At 51.8% G+C, this 26,512-nt stretch overlaps 10 protein-coding genes across 10 annotated transcripts; 5 read left to right on the top strand and 5 right to left on the bottom strand.

Annotated features, from left to right (window-relative positions):
* Positions 1-724: 724 nt before the first annotated feature.
* On the top strand, positions 725-2,692 carry TrAtP1_003864 (uncharacterized protein; the record flags this gene model as incomplete). Its single annotated transcript, XM_014083553.2, has 1 exon — positions 725-2,692. The coding sequence occupies one exon, from the start codon at positions 725-727 to the stop codon at positions 2,690-2,692; it is 1,968 nt and encodes a 655-aa protein (XP_013939028.1).
* A 2,563-nt stretch (positions 2,693-5,255) lies between these two features.
* TrAtP1_003863 (uncharacterized protein) lies at positions 5,256-7,375 on the top strand. The gene is made up of 3 exons (XM_014083552.2): positions 5,256-5,438; positions 5,507-5,609; positions 5,720-7,375. The coding sequence occupies exons 1-3, from the start codon at positions 5,379-5,381 to the stop codon at positions 6,916-6,918; spliced, it is 1,362 nt and encodes a 453-aa protein (XP_013939027.1). The 5' UTR covers positions 5,256-5,378; the 3' UTR covers positions 6,919-7,375.
* A 26-nt stretch (positions 7,376-7,401) lies between these two features.
* On the bottom strand, positions 7,402-9,203 carry TrAtP1_003862 (uncharacterized protein). Its single transcript, XM_014083551.2, has one exon. It carries the CDS (start codon positions 9,121-9,123, stop codon positions 7,591-7,593), a length of 1,533 nt encoding a protein of 510 aa, XP_013939026.2. The 5' UTR covers positions 9,124-9,203; the 3' UTR covers positions 7,402-7,590.
* Positions 9,204-9,356: 153 nt separating this feature from the next.
* On the bottom strand, positions 9,357-11,369 carry TrAtP1_003861 (uncharacterized protein). Its single transcript, XM_066112054.1, has 2 exons — positions 10,254-11,369; positions 9,357-10,167 (listed from the first exon to the last, which is right to left on the bottom strand). The coding sequence occupies exons 1-2, from the start codon at positions 11,045-11,047 to the stop codon at positions 9,453-9,455; spliced, it is 1,509 nt and encodes a 502-aa protein (XP_065968137.1). The 5' UTR covers positions 11,048-11,369; the 3' UTR covers positions 9,357-9,452.
* Positions 11,370-11,553: 184 nt separating this feature from the next.
* TrAtP1_003860 (uncharacterized protein) lies at positions 11,554-13,320 on the bottom strand. Its single transcript, XM_066112053.1, has 3 exons — positions 12,993-13,320; positions 12,524-12,912; positions 11,554-12,466 (listed from the first exon to the last, which is right to left on the bottom strand). Exons 2-3 carry the CDS (start codon positions 12,572-12,574, stop codon positions 11,765-11,767), a joined length of 753 nt encoding a protein of 250 aa, XP_065968136.1. The 5' UTR covers positions 12,575-12,912; positions 12,993-13,320; the 3' UTR covers positions 11,554-11,764.
* A 257-nt stretch (positions 13,321-13,577) lies between these two features.
* TrAtP1_003859 (uncharacterized protein) lies at positions 13,578-15,920 on the top strand (the record flags this gene model as incomplete). The annotated part of the gene is made up of 3 exons (XM_014083549.2): positions 13,578-13,622; positions 13,709-15,651; positions 15,713-15,920. 3 exons carry the CDS (start codon positions 13,578-13,580, stop codon positions 15,918-15,920), a joined length of 2,196 nt encoding a protein of 731 aa, XP_013939024.1.
* An 805-nt stretch (positions 15,921-16,725) lies between these two features.
* On the top strand, positions 16,726-17,560 carry TrAtP1_003858 (uncharacterized protein). The gene is made up of 3 exons (XM_014083548.2): positions 16,726-16,856; positions 16,964-17,059; positions 17,118-17,560. The coding sequence occupies exons 1-3, from the start codon at positions 16,835-16,837 to the stop codon at positions 17,378-17,380; spliced, it is 381 nt and encodes a 126-aa protein (XP_013939023.1). The 5' UTR covers positions 16,726-16,834; the 3' UTR covers positions 17,381-17,560.
* Positions 17,561-18,526: 966 nt separating this feature from the next.
* TrAtP1_003857 (uncharacterized protein) lies at positions 18,527-19,882 on the top strand (the record flags this gene model as incomplete). The annotated part of the gene is made up of 1 exon (XM_014083547.2): positions 18,527-19,882. One exon carries the CDS (start codon positions 18,527-18,529, stop codon positions 19,880-19,882), a length of 1,356 nt encoding a protein of 451 aa, XP_013939022.2.
* Positions 19,883-20,143: 261 nt separating this feature from the next.
* TrAtP1_003856 (uncharacterized protein) lies at positions 20,144-21,888 on the bottom strand (the record flags this gene model as incomplete). The annotated part of the gene is made up of 4 exons (XM_014083546.2): positions 20,144-20,703; positions 20,775-21,362; positions 21,437-21,618; positions 21,677-21,888. 4 exons carry the CDS (start codon positions 21,886-21,888, stop codon positions 20,144-20,146), a joined length of 1,542 nt encoding a protein of 513 aa, XP_013939021.1.
* Positions 21,889-23,523: 1,635 nt separating this feature from the next.
* TrAtP1_003855 (uncharacterized protein) lies at positions 23,524-24,796 on the bottom strand (the record flags this gene model as incomplete). The annotated part of the gene is made up of 2 exons (XM_014083545.2): positions 23,524-24,373; positions 24,450-24,796. 2 exons carry the CDS (start codon positions 24,794-24,796, stop codon positions 23,524-23,526), a joined length of 1,197 nt encoding a protein of 398 aa, XP_013939020.1.
* Positions 24,797-26,512: the final 1,716 nt, after the last annotated feature.

The following is a 26,512-nucleotide window of genomic DNA, read 5'->3' as shown; positions in this document are numbered from 1 at the left end:
GATGATTGCATTGGGAGAAGCACTTTAACATGCATGCAGGGAGACGGATGGATGCCACAGCATGGGATTCCGCGCACGCGACGAATAGCCATTGAGGATTGCCTTGTGCCACGTTGCCGCCAAGCGCTGTGAAGTTGTCATTATTAATGACACAAAATCGCATAGTCCATGGTTACTTGATGTTCAATCATGATTGGAATAATACCGATACAAAGATGAACATGATGTACACGTTTGCTGAAAAGCACATGCTCCAAGTACGTCAAAGCCGGTGGCGGCTCCAAAAAGCTCCAAAGAGGGGCCTCCCATCAAGCTCCGGCGCAATCAGGCAGCCAGCGCTCCACTCGGACGGGAGTCATCCAACGAGATCTGCCGGCAAGGAGGCGCTGGCCATTCACATCGCCTGGCCCCGTCTCCACCGTCCAGGCCGCAGCTCAGCTGTCAAACACCATCCAGCAGGATATATAAGGCAGACGGCGCTCGTCTTATGGCTGCATGTAAGACAAGACACTCTCACTCCTACTCCTGTTCTCTCTACAGAGCAGCGTTGGGACTTCGTCTTGGACATTTCTGGGAGGCGAGGCCTGTTCGAGTTCAGCTCGATTCACTGCATTCACATTGAATTGAGTGCTGCCTTCCGCTGGGACCCGTCCGTTGCAAACATCTTCAACTCACATCCCAACATACCGTCCACTCTCAAGGCCGGATCCAACAAGCAGCAGCCATGGATCCCTTCATCAACATGTCGTCCCTCCCAGGCGGCGGCGTCGTGCCCAATCCGCAGTTCGCCCTCCTCAACTACTTCTTCCCCGGCTTCTCCATGTTCTCATCCGCCTTGCACACCTACCTCGGCATCGACCTCAACTTCTACATCCCTCTCATAGTCGCCATCTTTGGCCTCAACTTTGCATGGGGCTACATCAGCACTTCGCTGTGGGCGTGGATCGACGAGTATCTCATGTCGTCCTTCAGGGTCCGCACCGACGACGAGATCTACAACATGCTCATGCTTTGGATCTCGCGCCAAAAGTTTTCGCAAAACTCGCGCCGCTTCCTCGTTAATACCGACCTGTACTCTCGCAGCAGCTACGTCTGGGGAGGAAACTCGGATGACGACAGCGACGATGAGGGCGATGAGGACGTGCCTGTTGTCGATTTCATGGGGCCAAAGCAGAATCTTCATTATACCCCGTCCTTTGGCTCTCATCTGTTCTGGTACAAGAGCCGCCCCTTCTTCTTTGAGCGCCACCAGAACCAGCAGCAGATCAACTTCCAGAGCGCCAGCGAGCGAGAGGAGCTGTCCATCTCATGCTTTGGCCGTAACCCTCGCCTTTTAAAGGAGCTCCTTGCCGAGGCTCGCCAGATGTACCTCAAGAAGGACGAACGCAAGACTCTCATCTACAGAAGCTCCAGCGGCTCTGCCTATGGTGGAGAGCCATACTGGCAGCGCAGCTTGTCTCGTCCCAACCGCCCCTTCTCGACCGTCATCCTGGATGAGAAGCTGAAGCAGGATCTGATTGCCGACACCGCTGACTACCTCAACCCTGCTACTCGTCGGTGGTATGCCAACCGTGGTATTCCCTATCGACGCGGCTACCTCCTATATGGTCCTCCAGGTACCGGAAAGAGCTCGCTCAGCTTGGCCCTGGCAGGATACTTCCGCATGAAGATTTACATCGTCAGCCTCAGCTCCATCAATGCCACCGAAGAGGGCCTCACTTCTCTCTTCGGCAGCCTTCCCACTCGTTGTCTCGTCCTTCTCGAAGACATCGACACTGCTGGCTTGACTCATACGCGAGAAGAACCAGACGCTACGCCCACCCCCGCTCTAGGCATGGATCCTTCAGCACCCCCTCCTCCTCCATCTTCTGCAAATTCAAGCAGTGGATCGACTGGTCGCCTTTCACTCTCCGGCCTCCTCAACATCCTTGATGGAGTTGCCTCGCAAGAGGGACGTCTGCTCATCATGACAACCAACCACATCGAGAAGCTGGACAAGGCGCTGATCCGACCCGGTCGTGTGGATATGATTGTTCCCTTCTCTCTTGCCGACAAGACCATGTCCGAGTCCATCTTTCGTGCCATCTACGCTCCTTTCGAGAGCGAGTTCGCCTCAACCGAGCTTGCCATCAAGGCCAAGGGCGGTTCTAGTACTCCTAAGCGTGCTGAGCCCTCCGAGGAGGCAAAGGAGAGATGGGCTCGACACCACGCCGAAATCTCTGAGCGCATTGAAGATTTATCCACGCACTTTTCAGCCAAGATCCCCGAGCACGAGTTCAGCCCCGCTGAGATTCAGGGACTGCTTCTTAGACACAAGCGTTCTCCTGAGGAGGCCATTGAGGCTGCTGATGCCTGGGTGATTCAGACTCGCAAGGATAAGAAGGAAAAGGAGATTCAGGAGGCTGAAAAACGCCGCAAGGAGCGAGAGGAAGAGGAGAAGAATAAGCTCAAGGCTGAAGAGGAGAAGAAGAAGAGTGAGGAGGCTGAGAAAAAGACTGAGGAGGCTTCGGATAAGAAGGAGAGCACTGAAGCTAAGAGTGCCGACAATACTCCTAAACAGTCTCCGTCCGCTGGAGAAGAGGCTGGAAAGGATGAAGTGAAGCCCGAGGCTGTAGAGACGGCAGAGGCAGCGGGAACTGCCAAGGAGGATAAGAAGAACACGACCTCGGATTCCGAGTATGAGCGTGTATGATTGTGGCCTAACAATGTCACACAGCGGATCGCATAGCGTGGCGTTTTTTGGAATTTGTAGTGTTTGTATTTTTAGCCGATATGAATAGAGTACTATGTGAAATAAAAAATACCTAGGGAAACTCTCAATTTTAAGTCGCTCCGTTTCTTTGGCTTTTGAAAAATGTCATACTGATGGGCTGTTCTAAAATTCTTATGAACAGATTATATGTAGATATGCTGCTTTTACAACAAAGCTACGCCTCCAGAAGGTGGCATTGAGGCTTGGAAGTTGTCATGGTCGACTCTACGACCGTGGATTATCCAGGAGCTATCACTCAGATACGGAGGAGTGTAATATTGGCATGCTTTTAATTCGTCGTACTGTTGTTTACTGCCTTGTATCTCTTACTTGCTCGAATTATTGCATTTTATCCTTTTCAAGTCTCCTTCTGGTGGCTATTGCCGATTACGAGGTAGGATATTGGATCTCTATCCTGAGATGCTCGCTCTCGCGTATACGGAAATCTTTGTATCGATAAGACCTGCCTGGGATTCTGCTAATCTCAAGATCACGGCATCGTGCACGAGCACTGGGAGATGCCGCTTCCCCGCAATGAAGCAGCGTTGCGATAAACGCATTGACGTTGCAGCCTCTCAATTGTTGGCGATCATGTACAGAACTGACGGTACGAGTACGCAGCTCGCTGGCCAATAGGGTTTAGGCCGCTGCGGGCCCCATACCTGTAATTACCGCAGTCAAAGTACATATTCTTGTTCTAAAACTGGGCGTATTCGCAAGGTACTAGTCACATTCGTATTCGTATCTATTTTTATTGTACAAGAGCTGTTTCATGCACGGCAATCTAGAGTTGGCTGTAGTAATTCATCAAAATACGACACGTCACCGATGGTGAATCTTATCAACTTGCCAAGGATTGTGTATGTAATTCAGCTCTGCCGTTTGTCTTAGGCACCTTCCCTTGATTCTCGCCAAGCTGGGTCGCGACTTCTTGATCCGAGTTACGAGGCCGGTAGTGGGGCCGTCCCGGAATCCGAGCGGACGTCGTGAATGAAGCCATTGCCTGCGTGGTTGCGGAGCGACTACGGATATAGCCTCTACATGATGAGGCACTGCCTTGGGTCGCTTCTGGCAACAAATTGCGGCATTTACGCTTTATACCTCGCAAACTTCAAGCTTGGCGTTCCAAGGCTGTAAAGTTCACTACAAAGTACCTACTTGTACTCCAGAAAAAGACAATGGGGGAGGGATAAAGACACGTCTTAGGACGAGGTAGTACAAAGATTTTCCAAGCAGCCTGTCCCTGCGTATCAGATGTCGGTGAATGCAAGCCAAAAACATCCGTCTCACCGTGTTCTGTCTGACTTTGCATTTCCGCCGTTGGCCATGCAGAGATGGTTTTCGGAGCAAGCTTACGGAGAGAAGGGAAGAATACGTAGTCGGCGACATTGGATTCGGCGCATTAGATTCGGTGATGGAACTAGCCGCAAGTGTGCCCGGCCCGGCTGGGATTCGTCCTAGAACCGTGTAACTCTTGTCCAGGCCAGGGTCGATCATGCAACTTGCAGCGCTGAAAAGTGCCATCTACATAGATGGCTGAAAGAGAGATGATGCTGGCGTTGGTCCCATGTAAGTGACGCCTAAGCTGAAGAGGGAATAGTGGGACGAAGAGGATTGCAGCGATATAGGAAGCGGAAGAGAAAAAAGGTGGTGGGGCGATTGACAACGCAGCATGGTAAGACTTTGGACAATGCGCTGCGATCTGGGCGATGGGAATAGAGGCAGCGGGTGAGCTGGCAGTGGCACTTTACAGCAGAAAATCTGGGACGACATGCGGCCCGACTTGAAACGCCACATATAGAGGTATGGTAGGCTGCTGGTTACGGAATATGGCGCGAATTGGACCCGCGAGAAGTAAAGAGAGGACACGGTAGCAATGGCACGAGAGCATTTATTGCTGCTGCTACGAGGAATTTCTGGGTCGAGTAAGGAGTAGCAGCCAGAGCCCACTTGATGATGATGGATTTTCCTTTCCCCCACAAACTTACTCGCTTGTGAGCAATCAGAGATAACGCTCGCATGGATGATGGGGGCTCTCAGGGAGGAACAGATCAGGCAATCTGAAGACCAAAAAGATCAGGATTCGGGTGTCCTGCTGCATGTATCTAGATCTAGATATTCCCTGGCGCGTCCTCACATACTTGTTCGTATCTCTGTGCTCAGGCACGGCTGTATTCGCGTGGGTGCTCCGTACTCGTAGTCGCGATCCGCTAAGAGCAATGTACTCGCACTACCGGCAATCTACTCTCCATGCAATTTCCAAGGCCAGATAGATGCGATCAAAAAGAGCGCCAAAAGAAAAAAAACACCAACGGCCGATCCCCACCTGGCCAGCATCTGGATCCCCCCTGTGGATGCCCCTCTGCCTGTTAAATCACAGCGGGAGTGTCCACTGGTAGCGCAACCCCTGGCAGAAGCGCTGCCGCTATGCAGTCCCCTGCGACTATGGCGCTACAGCGAGGGCGGTGAAAACCTTTAAATGGACTTGCAGCCCGCCACGTCCCAGCCAGAAAGTCGACGGTATCCCCTCCTGAGCTGGCAGCTTTCCTCTCCTTCACTCCTCGACTCTTTCAACTCCCTCGAACAGCTCCCACAAGCTTCATTGCACACAGCTCTACCTTTCAGAATGGCCGCCCGACCTCAGAACATTGGCATCAAGGCCATTGAGATCTACTTCCCCAGCCAGGTTCGTCAATTGCCCCTCCATCCACCGTGCTTGAGAATCATGCCGCTGACTGTGATTTCTCCCAACAGTATGTTGAGCAGAGCGAGCTCGAGAAGTTCGACGGCGCTGCCGCTGGCAAGTACACCATTGGCCTAGGCCAGACCAAGATGGCCTTCTGTGACGACCGTGAGGGTGAGTTGAGCGTTTCTCTATTCCTCCCCGCGCATGATTTGCTACACTTTTCTTCTTCTTCTGTGCCTGTACCCCTGAGTTCTTGAGCCCACGGCTAACATTGGCTCTAGATATCTACTCCATGGCTCTCACCGTCACCTCAAGACTCATCAAGAACTACAACATCGACGTCAACGAGATCGGCCGTCTCGAGGTTGGCACCGAGACCATCCTCGACAAGTCCAAGTCCGTCAAGACTGTCCTGATGCAGCTGTTTGGTGAAAACACAAACATTGAGGGCGTCGACACCCTCAACGCCTGCTACGGCGGCACCAACGCCTTCATCAACAGCGTCAACTGGGTCGAGTCCTCAGGCTGGGACGGCCGTGACGCCATCGTGGTCGCTGGTGACATTGCCCTCTATGCCAAGGGCGCTGCCCGACCAACCGGTGGCGCTGGCGCCGTGGCCATTCTCGTTGGCCCCAACGCCCCTCTTGTTGTTGAGCCCGGTCTGCGCGGCACCTTTATGCAGCACGCCTACGACTTCTACAAGCCTGACCTGACCAGCGAGTACCCCGTTGTCGACGGCCACTTCTCCCTCACTTGCTACACTAAGGCTCTCGATGCTGCCTACCGGGACTACTGCAAGAAGGAGGCCAAGTTTGCCAACGGCACCACCAACGGTGTCGACGCCAGCAAGACCCCTCTCGACCGCTTCGACTACCTTGCTTTCCATGCCCCTACCTGCAAGCTGGTCCAGAAGTCATACGCCAGACTGCTGTACCACGACTTCCTGAGCAATGCTGATGCCGCTGCCTTTGCCGAGGTCGCCCCTGAGCTGCGTGACATGGACTATGAAAAGTCCCTGACCGACAAGGCTCTGGAGAAGACTTTCATGGGCCTCACCAAGAAGCGCTTCCAGGAGCGCGTCAACCCCGCCATCCAGGTTGCCACCCTCTGCGGCAACATGTACTGCGCCAGCGTCTGGGGCGGTCTGGCCAGTCTGCTGTCCTTCAACGACGCCAAGGCTCTCGAGAACAAGCGAATTGGTCTCTTCAGCTACGGCTCCGGCCTCGCCGCCACCTTTTTGTCTCTCCGCGTCGTTGGCAACGTCGAGAACATCCACAAGGTCCTGGACATCCCCGCTCGTCTGGAGGCCCGCCGGGTTGTCCCTCCCGAGACCTACGATGAGATGTGCAACCTCCGAAAGCAGGCCCACCTCCAGAAGAACTTTACCCCCAAGGGTGATGCCTCTACCATTGCTCCTGGCACCTACTACCTGGAGAAGATTGACGACATGTTCAAGCGCGAATACAAGGTCCAGGCCTAAGTTAGCCTAGACTGTCAATCTTCTTCTTTCACCACCTTTTTTCCATTGAACATAAAAGAAACCCTATTTTTTCTGTTTGAATAATTTGTGCGGCATGGAGCACACGGCGTCCTATTTTTTAAAAAAAAACCACTATTGGGCGATTTTTACGGGAGTACTACGCTATCTAGTGGCACGACGAAAGCACAGCGATAGACTCATCTGCTTGAGGGAAAACGCAGATGATACACTTGGAATTTTGTTGCAATGATTTGATTTTTCTTTTTCTGAATATAGACGGCAAAGGTTGGGCATGTTCAAGACCCGTAATGAGAAAGCCGTAAAAAAATAAAAGACGAGGGAGCGAAAGAGATGATGCACACTCGTGTGCCGGGTATCATTAGTGTAAAGTATTTTAGAGATGAGCTTTGCTCTCAGGAGCTTGAGCCTTCAAAATATAGACATGATATGATGTGCGAATAAAGTTGCTCTATAAGATTATGTGATGAATATGTTCTACGAGATTAAAGGTATCCATTGGTTTCTAATTGTTTTACATGGCCATCTTGGCCCATCGTATTGCATGTCTAACAGTAAGCTGTAAAACAAGCCTTCTTTTTGTCTAATCTAATCCCTGTCATGTTCACATCAAGCTCCTTTTCTTCTTCTTTCTCTTTTTATATCATACATAAATCATTCATCTCCCTTGTATTTCCACTCCGCATGTCTATGCAGGTTGTAGTCCCTCGTCAGAATACTCCTCCAGATACCATACAATCCGCCCACAGGCCACTTGCTCTTGAGCGACTTCTTCCACAGCTGCCGCTCCCTCCTGCTCGCCTCAATGTCAATCTTGACCTTGTCGTAGACCGAGGGCAGCGTCGTGGCGCTGTATTTCTCCCGCAGGGCCTGGTACCACGGCTTGTCGTAGACCTGCCAGAACTCGTCCTCGGAGTAGTACGTGTGGGCGTAGAGCCACTTGCGGCCGCCAAGCTGGACAAGCTTGTCCTCGAGCGCGCGGTTCTTTGTGATGAAGTCGTCGTGGTTCTCGGGGCCCCAGCCCCAGACGCCAATGTTGAGCATGGGCTTGGGGACGACTGTGTTGCCGTTTTCTGACGTCTCCGTCTCGCACGTCGGGTGAAAGGTCGGGTTGGGCGTCTCCTTGAGGGGGCACAGCCAGAGCGGCCAGATGCCGAACTCGTCGGTGGTGTAGTCGACGAACTCGGCGGCCTTGTCGTAGGGAATGGCCAGGTCCTGGACGACGAAGCGCGCCGACTCGCCGCTGGCGTGCAGCGCGCGGTAGAGCATGCGCGTGTGCATAAAGTCGTCGAGGAACCAGCGCCAGAAGCCGGTGAAGGGCACGTACTTGAAGTAGGTGAAGCCCTGCGCGCCGACCCAGAAGCCCGCGCGGTCGTAGCGGAAGAGGTACTCGGCCAGCGGGATGTAGTCGGTGACGGCGTCGAGCGGCGTGTCGGCCGAGGTGTGTCGCGTCTTGTCCTCGACATGGAGATAGTACCACGGGTCTTGGGCGTGGCTAAAGGTCTGGACCTTGCGGTCGTCGGGCTTGTCGTCCGTCAGGCGGCCGGTGATGACGACGCCGTGGTCCTTGGAGAAGAGGATGCCGTCGACGTAGTCGTTCTTGGGGTCCTGCGTCTCGGCGCGGACGCGGGCAGCGGCCTCGGCCACGCTGTGTGTGCGGTGGTACGTCGTCCGGACAAACTTGCGCGCCTCAATGAGGTTGAGCTCCATGAGCGTCGTGACGCCCAGCGTGCCCACAGCGCCCGCCGCGCCGCGGAACAGATCCGAGCGCTCGCGGGGCGACGCCTGCACGACCTCGCCGTTGCCCAGCACCATCTCGACGTAGTTGATCGTCTCGTCGAAGAAGCCGTGGCGGAACGAGCTGCTCTCGCCGGCGGTGCCCGCGTAGCCGCCGCCGGCCGTGATGCCGGGAAACTCCATGACGACGGGCGGCACCAGGCCGTGGCGCAGCGTCGCCTCGACCAGGCGGTCCATGGGCACGTTGGGCTCGACGAGGGCCGTCCTTGCGCCGCGGTCGACGGCCAGGACGTTGCCGAGGGCGCTGATGTCGACGGCGCGGTGGCCGGGACCGGGACGAGGGCGAGTGCTGTTTGTCGAGCCGTGGAAGATGCGGTACGACTCGCCGCGCTCAAAGTAGCCCCGGACGGCGGCGGCAATCTTGGTCACGGCCTGCTTGTGGCGCTCCATTGTCGATCAGCGGCCTGGGCGCCCAATTGGCCTGTTTTGGGTGAGTTGAGAGGGATGAGGAGAAGAGGTTTGGAGTTTCACGTCACCAAGATGCATGTGCAAATCGCATAGCTGCGCCAGTGGCTCTAGCGGGCTGCGGTGCCACAGCGGAGCCGATTGATGAGCTTAAGCTACATGGCTTACAGATGTCATTCGCATTGACATGAAATATTGTAAGAGTAATGTAACTAGGTCAAATTTAAAATAGAAGTGTATTGCTGTTATATAGGTATGTATATATATAATTCGTCATGGTGTATGCTATATCTGATAATTTCTGGTATGCATATTTACAGCTTTGCTGCAATCTCCGGATGCTCAGCCTCGCCAACCTTACTTACAACCACAGCTTGTATCTCTTCGAGCGACTCATCAAGAAGCCCCTCGAATTTCAAAGGAACTTCTTCCAGCGTCCGGGCTTTGATGGTAGTTGCGCGGGACTCAATGGAGGCCGGACTTTCGACCGCCCTGCTGATAAAGCTGGCCCAGCTCTCGAGGCAGCGCTGAGAAGCAGGCAGGCGCTCCAGGAATAGCGCGAAGCAGTGTGACATGGCTTCGTATTCTTCAAATATCAAAGGTACGCCGTCGGCGGCGAGCTTCATTGCCAAGGCCTTGTCTTCGTAGGAGAGCACCTCCCAGCCCGTGCACATCCACATGGGCGGCGACCCTTCCCATGAGCGGTTCATGATGAGTGTCACCAGCGGGTGCGTGGCCAGATCGTCGTCCACATAGAAGCGCTTCCGCGGAGGACTTGCTGGCCAGATCGAACAAGGAGGTATCTTGGCCTCGAATTCGGGTCGCGGCTTGGGCAAATAGTCAAAGGGATGAGGATCCTGGCCTTGCCATGAAGGCGTACTCTGCGTGATATCGACCCACGGGGAGACACAAGCAACGCCCGCTGGAAGAGGAACCTCGCGGAGCTCGCCGTACCACTGAATTTGAGGGTTCGTGCGGCGCAGCTGGAGAAGCAGCTGCAGTAGCGCAAGAGCGAGATTTCCACCGGCGCTGTAGGACAAGAAAAAGATGCGTTAGCTAAAATGACAGTTCAAGTAGCACGGCATGTGATGATGTATATGTCCGAGAAGTCATACCTGTCGCCCGCAAAAACAATGTGCTCTGGTTTCACAGCCTCATGAAAGGCATCCGGGGGAGGGTAAAGCAGCGTAAAGTAGGACACAAGAGCATCCAGCAGCGCGCTTGGAAAGGGATCCTGGGGCGCCAGTCGATATCGCACCGAATAGCATCTTCCCTTGGTCAACTCGGCCAGTCTTTTTACCGTATCACGGTGCGTAGCAGGATCGCAAAGGTAGTATGCGCCGCCGTGAAAGTAGAGCACTGTTGTAGGTTTTTGGGTTTCTTTCATCATTTCATGATACTTGGCCACCTCCGAGATTTTAGGCAAATGCTCTCTTTTCGAGGCTGATGCTCTGTATCCTGTCCATTCCGCCTCTATGTGGGCAAAGGGAGGAATCCTGACGTTGCCCTCTTTCACGCTCGGGTCTCTCATGCTCTCCACGACTTGTATCAGTGAGTCTCTGATGTCGGTCTCGGGCGGAGGAGGAGAGGCGTATGAGCTGACCCATATCTTGCCCTTGATCTGAACGTTGCGCGTAGTGAATTTCTGGACAGAGGATATTGGCCGCGGATTTGAAGGCGTCAATATAGCGCGTATGAGAGATACCACCAAATTGGATTTCAGGTCGATGTATTTTGATGGCTCCGAGATCTGCAGCACATGTAGAATGGCGACTTGAGTTAAAAGGGGGATTTTTGACAGAAACAGAAGCAGGAGCCTGAGGCCGGAGGTGAGCTGGGCAGTATGAGATGGTGACGAGGGAGACACAATGGCAGCCGAGGCCACAGTTGGGGACGGAGGCCCGTCCATTGTGAGAACGAAAACGATGTAGATGTAAGATTGCTTAGGTTTGGTAGAAGAGAAAATTAAAATTAGGGAGACGAAGAATTAAAGGGAGAAGAGAGAAAAAAAATGTCTTATAAAGTAAAGGGCGTCATAGAAATCATTTCAAATTTAGGGGCGGGAAAAGTTGGACGGTGTAAGGGAAAATAGCCTAGAGTTGAGTGGAGAGGTCCATATCATCAGGTACAGAGTCGAGGCGTTTGCACTAATAATTCGCGGGGCTTGATTGAGCTGCGAGGCTGCGGATACCTGTCAGTTTGTTTAGTCTATCTACACTAGACAATTGTTTATGGTAAAGTTTGCGAGCATCGTGGTGGGCTGCCATTTCTAGACCACAATTGGGCGCGTTAGGAATCTGATGCCAGTGGCAGGGAAGAAGCCGAGCCTCGGCCCGTCTCTTTCAGCACTAACATGACAGCCGCTGGAGCTTAATTCGAGATGCATATTATAGAAGCCTTTCTTGGCTTATTTATGGCTTATTCAATGACATTTTATATCCTCTAGCAACTAATAATGAAAGAAAAAAAAAGTATGGTCCATTTGATATTAAATACATAGAAATTGCAACCAACGCTCCAGCCGTTATCCAATTGATGTCTGCATTTCTTTATCCGTAGCGCAACAGTAACCGCAATTTAGAGCAAAAACCGTACAATGCATGGCGAATGTCAACTAACGAATGATTTACGAGCTGCCTGCCGCGGCATCGGCGGTCGTCTTCTCAGCTTCTTTGCCGGAAGAGCCAGCAGATCCGGCATTCTGGCCGGCCATGGCCATCTGCCATGCCGGGATAGACGCCTTACCCGCAGAGCCAGAGGTTCTGCTGAACCTGTTCTGAGACGCACTCTTAGGGGCCTCGGGCTTCGGTTCTGCAGAGGTTTCAGTGGAAGGAGAAGCAGCCGCCGCCGGGGGTGATGTCGTTCCACTGGTTGCGCTGGCGCCGTTAACATTGGATCCATTGGTGCCTCGGAAATAGCCGCTTGAAGCAGACGCATTGGAGTTGGCATTCATCCTCTGCGACACGAGGGTCTTGAGACTGGTCAGCTCGGTGTTGATTTCGACGAGGCGGTTATCGGTTTGCTCCTTCTGGTTGTTCATGGCCCGTGGAATGGCGTCCTTGAGGCCCTGTACTTCGTCGCGAATGCGCTGCGCGTCATCTTCCCGGCGCCTATTTGCCGCCTTGAGTTCCGTCATGATGGTCTCAATGTCTGCGAGTGTGATATCCAGCCGCTCTGTCCGCTGCTTCTCGGCATCTTTCAGCGCCTCTGTATCCTTTGATAGCTGTTCAACCAGGGCAAATGCCTTGTCGAACTGCTCCTCAATCGACTTCTTGTCCTGCTCCAGCTTTTCAGGGGTAGGCGGCGCTACGAGAGGGTATACGTAACGCTATCATTCTCTCGTTAGTCCAGCTGTGAGTAAGACGCGTGTATTTGTTAGTCTTACCTTGCCCAAGGAGAACAGCCCGTAGCTGACTCCACCCACCACGGTAGCCATGATGAACCAATCTCTCCAATCCCTTTTCGGCGCGGCCGCAGGTGGTTGCCATGCAGCATACTGAGGATAAGGCTGATAGTATTGCTGAGGAGCACCCTGTGGCGGCGGCGCGCTTGGATAGGGGGGCCGCAGCAGCTACCGCGCTGTTGCCCCCGGCTCTGGCCAGAGCAGCCTCAATCTCCTCCTGTGTCAGGTTCTTGGTTCGAAGAAACGAAATCTTGTTGTCGATGGAAGACGTCGCAACGCTAGGGTCTTGTAAAACTGTGCCATTGTCAATACCGAGTCTCGTAAGGGTGCCGTATAGTTAAAAGGCCGGGTGATGGGAACCAACATTGCGCCTAGAAAGAGTATTTGTCAGTAAGAGTTGAACCCGCGAATGTTTTGCCTTGAGGAGGCCGGATTGTATTAGACGACTTACTGCAGACGCCACGATTTCCTCGCGTATCGCCATGATGATAGACAAATATGCCCAGACTGAGCCTCCCAGCACCACCAGAGTAGACGAAAGTTTTGGCTGTAGATTGAGAAGCTGATGATGAACGAGGCACGAAGCACGAGATGCCCTTGATGCGACAGGCATATGCTGGGCTCGGTAATTGTGGACCAGCTGGATGGCTGAGCGCTGTCTCCGGAAAAGCGCCCAAAACGCCTGGACCGAGGCAACGGGCTCAATTAAAATCACAGGTACGTACCCTTTCTGGGCTTGTTGCCGGCTCTTCAAAGAGATCACGTGCAGCATCGTCTCACGTCTCTTGTCCCTGTCGCGCTAGATGCGCCGCTGCCCAATAAGCGATTTGTTTACTTTCTCACCGAGCAACCCAGGATACCTTATCTTTTTCCCAAGTCCAACTGCCCCACGAAGCCCATCACCCAACCCGCTTGGTTGAGCACAGCGAAGTTCTGATTTTTGCTTCTGAATTTATCCGCCAACATTGCAGGAAATTTTTTTTGATAATTCGGATCGTGTCGCAAAGCCAACAGCCCCACGGGAAGGCTATTCAGCATGTCTCAAGATACGAACCTGTGGAGCGTCCGCAGGAAAAGAGAGGTAAGTCGTTTTGTCGCAGAAGTTCGGAAAACTGGGACAATCGTCGCTTGCGGCGCGCAATTCTCATCCGCTGACCGACACCACAGACGCTGGCGGGCATCAATACGAATAGCGGAATACCAGCTCCGGGCAGTATGAAGCGCTCGAATCCGAGCTCCAGCTACGGCAGCGCTCACGGACGTTCAGTATCGGGATCTAGACACTCCTTGGCTGTAACGCGGCCGAATCCGCCAATGTTCCCGCGCGCATCATCGGGCGCCAACCTGGCTGATCTTGGACTATCCTCTGTCAAGCGAACTTCCTTTCAACAACCCAGAGCGACTTATACCCCTTCAGCATTCACCCCCGGCTTGGCGAGACCGTCGATGGAAAGCGACAGGCGCAGCAGCGTATACCGACCGCGACCATCAACAGCCGGCCCCATAAGCCACCAGAGCTTCTTCCAAACCACGCCCCAGGCGGCTGGAGTTCCACGCGACCCGCGGCCCTTGAGAGATCGATCGTTTCAAGCCCGAATCGCCCAGGAGCTGATGGATTTCATGGTACAAAACAACTTTGAGATGGAGATGAAGCATTCGCTGTCGCAAAACATTCTCAAATCTCCGACTCAAAAAGATTTCAATTTCATGTTCCAGTGGCTGTATCACCGAATCGACCCCAGCCATCGATTCCAGAAGAATATCGATCAAGAAGTGCCGCCCATTCTTAAGCAGCTTCGATATCCCTTTGAGCGCAGCATCACAAAAAGCCAGATTGCCGCGGTGGGCGGACAGAATTGGAGTACTTTTCTTGGTCTCTTGCACTGGATGATGCAGCTGTCTCAAATGCTGGATGGCTATGCCAATAACCAGTACATGGAAGCTTGTCTCGACGCGGGCGTCGATGTAAGTGGCGATCAGATCATCTTTGGCTTTCTTAGTAGTGCGTACAGAGACTGGCTCGCTATGGATGACGATATGGGCGATGAGGATGCGGAACGACTACTGGCTCCGCACGTCGAGGCAATGGCCAGGGCATTTGAACAGTCCAACTCAAAGTACACGGCGGAACTCGAGATGCTAGAAGCCGAAAACGAGAGACTGTTGAAGGAAATCGAAGACCTTGAAAAGTCGACCCCGGATCCTGCTGTCTTGGATAATCATTTCAAAATCATGGAGGAGGACCGCGTCAAGTTTGAAGACTACAACGAGCTCGCAGTTCAACGCTCAGAAAAATACGAAGCCCGAATCCAAGTCCTACAAGGGGAGCTGGATAAGCTAAGGGAGGAATTGAAAGAGGTTGAAGAAGAGCGACGAGGACTCCAAAAGGCCGTTGACGACCAGGGCATCAGCATGCAGGATATCGACCGCATGACTTCTGAACGTGAACGCCTGCAAAAGGGTATTGAGTCAGCCGGACAACGCCTCGATGAAATCAAGAAAAAAGTGATGGAGAAGGAAGCCGAAGCCAGCCGAAAGCTCGATGAGCTAGAGCGCGTGGTAGACAAGTACAACACCATAGCCTATCAAATAGCGCTCATCCCAGCTACGGCCGTCAACGCCAAAGGCAGAGAATACGAGCTGCAGGTCACTCTTGACGATAATAACATGGGTTCGTCAAACTGGAAGAGCTCGAGCACCACACACACTCCTGCGACAGATCGATTGCTAGTGGACGCCGTGACGGGCTATCAACCGGGGCATGTGCTCAACCTGGATCTTCGAGGACAAATCCGAAACAGTTTTATATCTCTGCGGAAAGAAATTGCAGATCGACGCGGGGCTGTCATGGATGACATGATGAAAGATCACGACCTCTTGGATGGCATTAAGGAGGCCATCGAAGATAAACGAAATGAGGTTGAGGCTTTGAACCACAGAGCCAGGGCGGCGGAAGAGGAATATGAAAAGACCAAGGAAGTTGCTACGGCGCAGAAGATGGCATCTGATGCGCAGATTGAAAAGATGGAAAAAGAGCTGTCCAGAATGCGAGCTGGTTTGACAGAATCGGTGCAATTACTGGAGCAGCGCGAGATCAACACCACTATAGAGTACGTCCGACCCCCCCCCCCCCTCGCTAAGCAAATCAGAATAACTAACTGTCTTGATCAGGTATGAACAGCTGGTATTGCGAGCCAATTCGCTACGGGAAGAGCTACACACGGAGATTGATCGCATGCTAAACGACGTAATCAAGTTCAAGATTCACGTTCAAAAGAGCTTGGACGACTACGAGGGGTTTGTAGCAGACGAGTTGGAAAAGGAGCTAGGGGGTGACGAGATGATGCTGGATGAAACTCGAACACTACCGGATATCTAAATTTCTGGCAGCTACTCTATTTGCGTGCTTTGAACGGTATTTTTATGATTGGAACAGCGTTTGATGGGCGGAGTTGCTGGTGTTGACTGGTAAACGGGTTCGTGTGTCGGCTATGTTTTGTGCATAAATTTTTGAAGATACCACTAGCAGCCATTTTGCTGATTCAATGAATGATGACTTTGAGAAACATGATTACACCATGTACTCATTACATTGCATTCTGTCGCCTACTAAGAAAGGTATATATGAGGGGGACATGCTAATAGTAAGGCTTGCAGGGATATATCGTTCTGGTATTATGATCTCTTCTTAGTAGTTGAGTTGAATTTCGAGTAAGGATGTATTTAGAAAGCTTTTTTACTTGAACAAGACTATAGATGGGATGGGCAAGAATTGACTCTTTGTCCCTTGTGATGTTATTTTATTTAGTAGAGGTACCTTGAGGCACATGTAAAGTACTACTTGTTGGCTTCCACCCTAAATCTATTGGGAAAGACTTGAGGGATATCAATTCTATCTTTCATAGGTAGATGGTGCTGTTTCTTTTCATCACTATAAGACGTCCTCTGTATGGCGTTGTTCATTCGTCGAGAAAGTTGTGGGGCAAAAAAAGTAAATACTAATTCTAATTGGTTGAAAAGGGCTCTATGTTTTTCTCGAAAGCAGGGATCATTGCATACCTAATTTATTCGTTGTCTTATATAATAATATCACGTGATTCCGGATATTCATTTCCCCATGCCGCGATTAGCTCCAATGGTCCGATAAGCTTTTCACCATAGCTATCGCCAAACTTTTTTTTTTTCCTCGAAAGACGCATCTCGTCAACCATTCACCAACCTTTCTACCCGCCCCTCAAAACACATCCGGCCGTGAGCCTTGTTCGGGCGAGCCCCTTATTACCATATTCGAAAATGTCTACCGCCAATGAAGCTGGTAAGCCATCTCTGACGACCCTGAAGACTCTGGACACTCTGGACACTCTGAAGACAGTTATCCGCACCATTGCTTGATCTTGCTTGTTAACTTTTTCTTCTCTACAGCTTGGCCCTTGGCCGATGCCGCCCTGACCCAGGAGATTTTGGATCTCCTCCAGTCGGCCATGCACATCCGTCAGGCCAAGAAGGGTGCCAACGAGGGTATGTTGACCAAACTCTTTTTTACATTGCGATTGTGGCTAACTTTGATGATTTGCAGTCACCAAGTCCATCAACCGTGGCACCTGCGAGCTTGCCGTCCTGGCTGCCGACACCGAGCCCCTCGCCATCATCCTCCACATCCCCCTCATCTGCGAAGACAAGGGCGTCTCATATGTCTACGTCCCCAGCAAGACTCTGCTCGGACGTGCCTGCGGTGTGAGCCGTGCCGTCATTGCCGCCAGCATCAGCTCCAACGAGCTGTCTGAGCTTTCCGGCCAGATCAAGGCTCTCCAGCAGAAGGTCGAGAGACTTGCCATTTAAGTGTGGCATCTGCTGAGCCTTGCGGTTGCATTGGGAGGGGGGAATTGTGTTTTCGCACGTGTACTTTTGCACATCTTGTAGTATGTGTCAAGGGCATGCGATTGTAGCACAGTAGTTTAGCAGGATAGATGGTCCTGATGCGCCAATGACATTTTCACTTGGGTAAAACCTTGTGTTTTGAACAAAGCTTACATAATTTGCCTCTTGTGATTGTCCGTGATGAAATTGGTGTTCCTGTAATGATGCCTCTGTCCTCTTTGCTAAAATTCCCAGCGGAAGGCGTAAACCCGGAGTTGTTAATCAATTACTGCCATTGCAGTACATGAAGGATATTATAGTCTACTGTCTAATAACTTTCATTTACTGACATATACCTGTACAGCATCAAAGCATCTACCGATCTCTGTTTAGCGCAAGAATAGTCTAAATGCGGCAGTCAGCACTTGATCTGCATTTTCCGCAAAAAAGCGGCCAATCCACGTTTATTCGCCAGCGCAAAGTTAGTAAGCGGAGTTAAAAACCACGGCCTTGGTGAAAGCGGGCCGCAGGGTCGGAAGCCTAGTAAAGCGAAAAGATGTAAATTGCCTAATGCGGAAGGCAAGCCGTAAATGCAAGAGAGCAAGAGGCAGCATCAGTAATCATAAAAAAAGGGATTTACATATTGACACAGAGTCTCTCATTATACTATCCTTGAAAGACGACTATAAGAACACGTCTTGGAGTAGTACTTACTATACAAGCATTGTCATCAGCTTCTACCTAGTTTGGGCAAATGCCGCCAATGGGCTTTTATCGGATTCCGAAGTCCGCACAAAAAAGCCCTAAATCCTTCAGCCCAAACCGCTTGCATAGACCACTGCCATCTCGGACAAGGAGAATTGGGAGGGGCGTTCGGTTCTCGCATTCGCTTGTATTAACTCCGTCGTCTATGGCTCGATAGATGGTGAATAAACAGGAGCATGGACAAATACGTGGACACGTACGCAGGCCCCTGCTCCGTCTCAGCCTTACTGGTCCACGTTTCTTTCTCTAGATGTAGCTTATTCTCATTGCACCCTTGGTTTTACGAGTGTTATCATGTATTTTAATTAAACTCATCCTGAATGTAAACATATATCCCCTTCTCCCCCTCCGTCTGCTGCCCTCATGTCGCAGTCCCGTCAACGGCTTTTCCCAAAGCTGTGGCACTTCTACTACACCCGCATCCAAGCCAGAAACATCACCAAATCTCCCCAAACGCAGCGAATCCCTCTCCTCCTCTTCGTCTCAGCAGCTGCCGCAACAGCCACCGCCGCCGCCGCCATGACGCGCAAATCAACCTCGTCCACCATCTCATCTCAGCACCTCTCCTCCACATCCGTCACCAAAATCCCCGGCCGCGACAACTTCCCGGAAGAGGCCGCCGCCAACCCGCACCACGTCGTCAAGAAGAGCGGCGCCATCTCCGGCTTCAAGAATCCCTACCCGTCATGGTCCAACCCGCCCAATTTCCTGTCCATCCTCGGCAAGGTCGTCTGGCCGACCATCACGGGCGAGATCAAGATGCCGGACACGACGCCGCCGACGGTGACTGTGGTGACGCCCGAGTGGCTGCCTGCGCGCGATGCGTCGGACAAGATCCGGGCGACGTGGCTGGGCCATGCGTGTTACTATGTCGAGTTCCCGTCGGGGCTGCGAGTGCTGTTTGATCCCGTGTTTGAGGACCGGTGCTCGCCGTTTAGCTTCATGGGGCCCAAGCGGTACACGCCAAAGCCGTGCGATCTCAAGGACATTCCCGTGGTCGATGCCGTGGTCATCAGCCACAGCCACTACGACCACCTGTCTCACGGCTCGGTGCTGGAGATCCAGAAACACCACCCGGACGTGCAGTTCTTTGTCGGGCTGGGCCTGGAGTCGTGGTTCCGCTCCAGCGGCCTGAAAAACGTCACCGAGCTGGACTGGTGGGAGGACGCCGAGCTGACCGTCAAGGTGCCCGTCGGCGGCGAGAAGCAGTCCATCTCGGCCCGCATATCGTGTCTGCCGTGCCAGCACACCTCGGCCAGGACGGCCTTTGACAAGGACACGACGCTGTGGTGCTCGTGGGGCGTCCGCTCCGGCGAAAAGTCCGTCTGGTTCGGCGGCGACACGGGCTACCGCGCCGTTCCCCATCTCCCGGCCGACATCGATGACTATGCCGCCGAGTACGATTCGTTCCCGAGATGTCCCCAGTTCAAGCAGATTGGCGAGCACCGCGGGCCCTTTGACCTTGGCCTGATCCCCATTGGCGCCTATGCCCCTCGCGCAGCCTTCTCGGCCATGCACGCCAATCCGTATGACTCGGTCGAAATCTTCCAGGACACGAAATGCCAAAAGGCCATGGGCATCCACTGGGGAACGTGGGCCTTGACGATGGAGGAAGTGCTCGAGCCGCCGCGGAAGCTGAAAGAGGCGCTGAAGCGCAAAGGCATTCCCGAAGAAGGCGTGTTTGATGTTTGCGACATTGGCCAAAGCCGAGAGTTTTGAAACCACTGATAAAGGAAAGAAAAGAGTAGCTCGGAGCCTAATTTGTGAGAACGAAAGAGCGCTCGTTAAACCGTGGCAGTTGCTTTGCTTACGGCCAAGCTAACTTGCTTAGGCCTATTGTGTATTACTAGAACTCATTCACCATGGAATTTTCCATATTTACCACTTTCAAGTGCGGGTCATTACTTGATGTCATGAATAGTCTATTTCTAGCGGCTCATGTTTGATATTTTCCAATATAGAATACCCCAACTCACTCATTTACTGGCGGATTCTGAAGGGGTGTGCCTCCGTGTTAAAGACAAACTTGTTGTTGCTCTTCTGCAGCTGGACGTCCGACTCTTCAGCAAAGATCAGGTAAGCGTATTTGAGGACCTCGGCAAACCAGAAGCTTTCCATATCGTCAGACGCTCCTCCGCCATTGGCCTGAGTCACATCGTTAAGAGACGAGTATGCGCTGCCGGCGCGGCATTTGCTGAGGATGGCACTGATGGCTTCCCATGCGATATCCTGGTATTTAGAATCACCCGTGATTCGGTACGAGTAGTAGATGCTCTCCAAGGTCTCTGGCCTCAAGATGTAATACGGAGCCGTCACCCAGAATCCTGCCGTGTTGTAGAATCCTGCGTCAGAGGAGGGAGGCTGGCTGCTGCTGCTGTTTGCGCTATCCACCCATTGGAAGCCTTCGGGGCCAATGCCAGAAGCAGTCTGGTTGTAGGTATCAAAGTACGAATTGGTGAGCTCGATGCCAAAGTCAATGTACTTTTGCTCGCCCAATAGAATACCTCCCAAAATGAAGTTGCCACCAGCAAAACTAGCCACTAAAAGGGAACAACAATCATTAGAGTCATGTCATTTGATCTGATACTTTGCACATGTTGAAATAACTTACAATGCCCTGACTGTGGCGATGTAGTTTGTCCAGAATACTGAGACAAGAAAGTCAGGTCCTTGCGCGAGGTCGGGTGAGAGGCAAGATGCGCAATCGTCGAGTCGGCAGCAAGAACCCAGCGGTCTTTGTACTCTCCAAACGTGTCAGGGTCGTACAGGTACATCTTGATCAGATACTCGTAGAAGCTGTCCGAGAGCGCGGACCAGCTGCCATTGCTGTCCTGGAACTGGCCATTGCTTGTGCTGACATATGTGCCTACGAGGCCCGGCCATGCCTCTGGGCTTCCTGTTGGGTTGAGGAGGTATGATTCACCCTTTTGGGCAAGTTGACCATACAGAGGATTGCCAGTGAGATCGCTGAGATGCGTCCACTCGAGAACCAGTGTTCCAATCTCGGCAACATTGTTGTTTCCAGTGCCGCTGTTCCTGTAGGTAGGGTTGAAGTAAACGGTTGGGTCCGGCACACCACTTGTGGTGTTGAATGAAACCTTGAGACCGTTCGCGAGTGATTCAGCCTGAGTCAACAGGTTGTCTACCAACGTCTGATTTTTCACAACAGACTTGAATGGTCCTTTCAGCAGATCATAACCTACAATAAATCCAATCAGTACGGCTACTCCGACAAAACAATACATATGTCATGAGGGGAAAACAGAGACTTACTGGCCAGCATGCCACCAATGTATCGAATGTTGGTCTCAAACACAGAGATGCCCTCATTGGCATTCGCAGTAGTAGTAAAGTCTATTTGAGGCACACGCTTGAGGATCGTGTTGACTATGGCGGAGTCTCTCATAAGAATGGCCGTGTCTAGGCCATCAATGGCTGATGAGCCCCATCCATTCCTAAGATAAAGTTAGCCACCACAGCGGACTCCAAATCTGGCGGGCGCTCAGAGCTTACCTCTCATCATCATAAGTATTGCTGACCGGGTGAAGATCATCGTGGGGGAAAGCATATTGGTGGTACGCGTTCCATGACGTTTGGAATGCGGCTTTGACCGCTGCCGCCCTCGTAGGATTGGGTGAACCGCGCTTTACACCGGCCGGGCGTGGAAATGCCAACGCAGGGGCAACGAGCCCAAGGGCAACAACGGAGCCACTGATGAATCTCATAGTGTATTGTATTCGTGCCTTTTGGATAATATAGCCGGCAAGATGGGAGAGGAGAGACCCAAGCTCAGCAGAAACCCGGGTTGGGAATTTCAGCCCGGGAGGCGGGAAAGCTCTGCAATTTAATCATTTCTGATTCCTTGATCCTCCCTTTTCTGCATAGCGAGAGAATGAGGGGGGCGCTAGTAAACAGGTACCATGATTGTTTATGCTACTAGTATGAGGCCGAAATTACGCTTTTGCTCTATTTCAAGACATGGCGCCGCCCAGAGATGCGGGCACGGCATTCCGGCATGCTGTTTTTTTGAACAAAACGGCCGGCTTCGTGCATCTTGGCGCGTCTCGTAGCCTCAGAGCGGACGAAGCTTGCCGGTGGAAAAGGCCACAGCAGGCAGGTGACACCAGGAACTAACCACAGCTTGCATATAGCCTCTGTCCATGACGGAATCTTTTGGTTACTCCAACAAGCTGGACAAGATGAAGTTCCCGGATGGGTCTCGAGGACCTTATGACATTTTGCTTCGTGGAGCCTGATTGGCCCTGTTATAGGTATGCTGGGTATGCTGGGTACGCTTGCAAGGGGCCGTGAGGGGAAGTTGAAGATCACACCCTATTCTGAGGTATCATTGTGATCCGAATCTAGCATAAGAGCGTGTGTGGTGGTGGTGTGTGTGGTGAGGCCAAAAGTCCGGACAGCCCCACGAAAAGTCAGATCCCGGGAATGCCAGAGCTTACTGCTATACATGTTCGTTAATACAAAGATTCTAAAGCAAAATCTGTCTGATCCGAAAGCCATTGAAGGCTGTATTTGTAAAAGCACGACACCGCATGTTGCAAGTTCTTTTGAGTATCTCGTATGCATAATTACTTAGTATACAACGTAGTATGCCAGGATGCGAAGCTAGCTTGGCTGGGTAACACGGCCAACAGGATACTAGTGGTATAATCGATGCCTAGCAAAAGTCGACATGCCTGTGAATCCGGCATCCTCAACCTGCTGTTTACCGCTTAGCGCTTCGAGCACCTCCGAGTATTTAGGCGGCGTATGATATCAGAAGAGCTGGCTTCTCCACAGATTGGCGACGGCACTTCAGGAACCGGGCTGTGGCTGGGTCCCGCTCTCCAACCCAGGCACAAGCTTGCCCGAGAAGCCCAACGTTGGTTGGACGAAGCTCCGAGGTGCGGAGTCAAACGGTCCTGATGCGGCCGCCAGAGCCAAGACTCGATCGCTGGAGCGCGCGATCTCTTGCCGTTAGTCACCACCATTTCCTACCACAGTGCTGCTCCAATCCAGACTCAACAATGCAATGCATGTTTCAATATGGCCGACGGGCGTCTTGTCTGTACGTAAGGGCAAGACTGATCCCGCAATGTACTTGGCGACTTTTCTTTGCCCAGAATATCCTTCTTCTAAATCCATCCGCGGCTGTGAACGGTATAAAAGAGATAGTCTCGTTATGCGGAGTACAAGGTGTTACTGTTACGCATTTTCATGCGTTGATGAGCCGCGCATCGGCTACTAAAGCTAGCCCCCCTCTTTCTCGGCAGTTCTGCGGCGCTTGGCCGCGAACCGACATGTCGTGGATGTAGGATTCTGTGGGGGAACATGTGATATCATGTGAGAGAGAGTTAACGTCTTCACCCATTTTGTCGTAGCTTTGCCAGTGCTGCTGCCACGCCCTCACTTAGCTGGCCACTTTCCTTACTGGGCTGTGGTCCTGTAGGCTGAGGAGCCTGCTTTTCTTCTCGATTAATCATCTCAAATGCGTCCTCGTCATCATCGCTATCTTCGTCGAGGAAGCGAAACTGCGCGGGACGTTGGGCACTCCCAGATTGACGGTCTGATGTGCCTGCAGCAGGCGAATTATAGTTTGAAGAGCTGTGTGGTGTTGCCTTTGTTGGGGGAGCCCGAGAGATGGGGTTTTCCGTCTCTGACCGACCGCCGGTATCATTCGCGCTCGCTGTTCTTGAAATACGCCCAGCAGTAGCTGCCGACGATGATTGAAAGCCTCTTTTGGCCGCTTTCTTCGCTCGGAATGGCTCCTCGACCGCGGCGGTCCATCTCTTCACTTTCACCCCGCCCCATCCGCCCATCATACTCAGTTGCTCAGGCTCGGCATTTATCGCATTCTTCAGGCTGCCAAAATTGGCAACCAGGGCTACTGCATCTGACTTATTCAGACTCCTAGGCACCGTAACGAATTCCACCAGTTTGTCCGCATAATTGGTAGATTGCTGTCCGCGAATGGCCGAGAAATTAGCGTTCTCGTACGACTTGTAGAGCTCGAGATATCGAGCGGCCTCAGCTGCGGACCAGCACAGTATAACAGTGACGTTGTTGACCACCGAAGTCTTTGATAGTTCACGAATTGAGTCCTCGTGGTTTGGAATATCGACAAGGGTGAGAAGAATACGCAGATTGTATTTGCCTTGTAGATTGCGAATGCGCGTGTAGATGTACTCGGGATGTAGACGATGATATTTCAGACTAGATAAGGACACTCGAGGTTAGATTCAATGAACTGGGATCTAGTATTCTATGGCCGTCAATGAGATATCCTCACCTCAAGAACAGCACACAAGTGGTCAATCCGACGACATAGTCTGCTGGTATGTCACTGTATTCCCAGGGTATCGACCGGATAGACGTCAGCACCGGATTGCCTCGTTGGCGGGGCGATACGAGAATCGTCGACCCGAGGTTCTTTTGCTGAATTATCTGCGGTGTCGGCTGCACTATCGGATTCGCTGAGGCGCTGCTTTTGCTGCCACTGCCACTGCCACTGCCGGCTGCTGGTCTGTTGATAATCTGGGGCGTGGGCTGCTTGATAGCAGATGCCGAGGGGCCCGAATCCACGGCCGCCATGGCCTCTAGCAAGGCATCATCTGCGCCGTAATCTTCGTCGTCCATGGTTTTCAAGAGTGTGACAGCAATTGAGCGTGAACCAGACGGTTGAATCCGGTGATGGCGGTGGTGAATTCTGAGGATGGAGGGAAGCTGAGCTCTAGAATTAACGGCAGCTAAAGTGGGGCATATTTCCACATGCCTGCTGTAGATCAACAGCGTCTACAGCAGCCATTCAAGTATCAAGCCATTGCACACATGCTTTGCACTCTCCGTCTTTTAATTCGATTAAAAGGCCGTGTTACATTCAAGAGCATCATAGTCTCGTAATGCTATAATAAGTCAATGGGTCTAATCGCTAATCTTCCAACATTGAAACTTTGATGTGCTTTCTCTGCGTAACACTAACAGAGCATCTACGCCAAAGCCAGAGTGTAGCTTAGACCTTGACAGTCGACATGTATGAGTTCGTGCTTCAGGCTCTGGTATCAGCTTTGTGAGATATTTTGTAAGTCTCCCATGTCATGATATTCCATAGCAACAAACACGGAATCGCCAAGCTCTAGCCACCCAAAAGATTGCACAAGCAGTGAGCATACTACCAAGTCGATTCTTAGAGCTGAAATCGCGACACGGAGTCATCACGGATGATAGCATTCTTACTTTCAAGTGCGAAACCATGATTATGCCATCGAGTTTTCTTGAGTATTTAAACTCCAAGCTCTTGACTTCTTTGCGGCTCTTAATTTTTCTTGCTTATTGTTTTGAACACATTTCTCCATGTACACTGGTCCATACCCTCCTCCTCCAAGAGCTTTTGTCGCTTACATGTTTCTTCTTTTAGTATATGACGTTCTCGTGCTAATGGGCGACAAGTATACGTCTGTTATCATTACGTGTCCTACATATCTTGATCCAGACAACGAAGATACTGGAGACGAGGAAATGCGTGGTGACGACGGCATATTGGTTGGAGTCTGTTTTATAGAGAAAGTTTTTGCTTGAACTAGACAAGACAATATTATAGACACCCGATGTCCCTCTCGGGAAAATTAATAGCGGTTGAGTGGGTGACCGTCAGCGAACACCAGCTGTTGTATTGTTTTTTTTTTTTTTTTTTTTTTTTTTTTGCTCTTTTATATGGTTCCTTGGTGATTATCTATACAAGGAGGCTCAGCAATCGAACAAGCACATGCGACCATAGGAAATGGAAAATCTGAGGTTCTGTCAAGCAGATTTCATGGGATTAAAAAAAAAAAAGAGCCAACATATCTGGGGATGCGCTTCCAGATTTACTTTTCTTTCTTTTTCCAAGCAATAGTGACGAAATACATACAAAATTGCCCCCACCTGAAAGTTGACCAGCTACGCTGAATATTTATTCCCTCCCCAACGCTCCCTTCTATTGAACTCTAACCTTACCTTGCTCATGTCTAAAGATGGGCAGCCGCCTCATAGAGGGATATGACGAAGGCTATTGAGATCTGGGGGACACGGGCGATGATGATTTACGTCTGAGCCTACCGGTGCGTTATGGGATACTGGGTGCAACATCACCCGAGGAAGTCAGACTCAAAAATGTACAGTCAGACATGGGGTTAGTTAGGTCCAATTTTATTAGCAGACAAAAGGCATAGTAGCATATGACGATGCAAGCCAGTGTCAAGCTAAACCGACTGCTGCAAGCACTGACCAGCTTGACTGTAGACCTTGGGCCGAACTGGAGACAACGATGATCATCAGTTATCGGGAGGTGTACCTTCCGAAGGATCCAAAGAGGTC

Source organism: Trichoderma atroviride, chromosome 2 (genome assembly GCF_020647795.1).
Source record: "Trichoderma atroviride chromosome 2, complete sequence".
NCBI lineage: Eukaryota > Fungi > Ascomycota > Sordariomycetes > Hypocreales > Hypocreaceae > Trichoderma > Trichoderma atroviride.
This window is presented reverse-complemented; position numbering and strand designations above follow the sequence as displayed.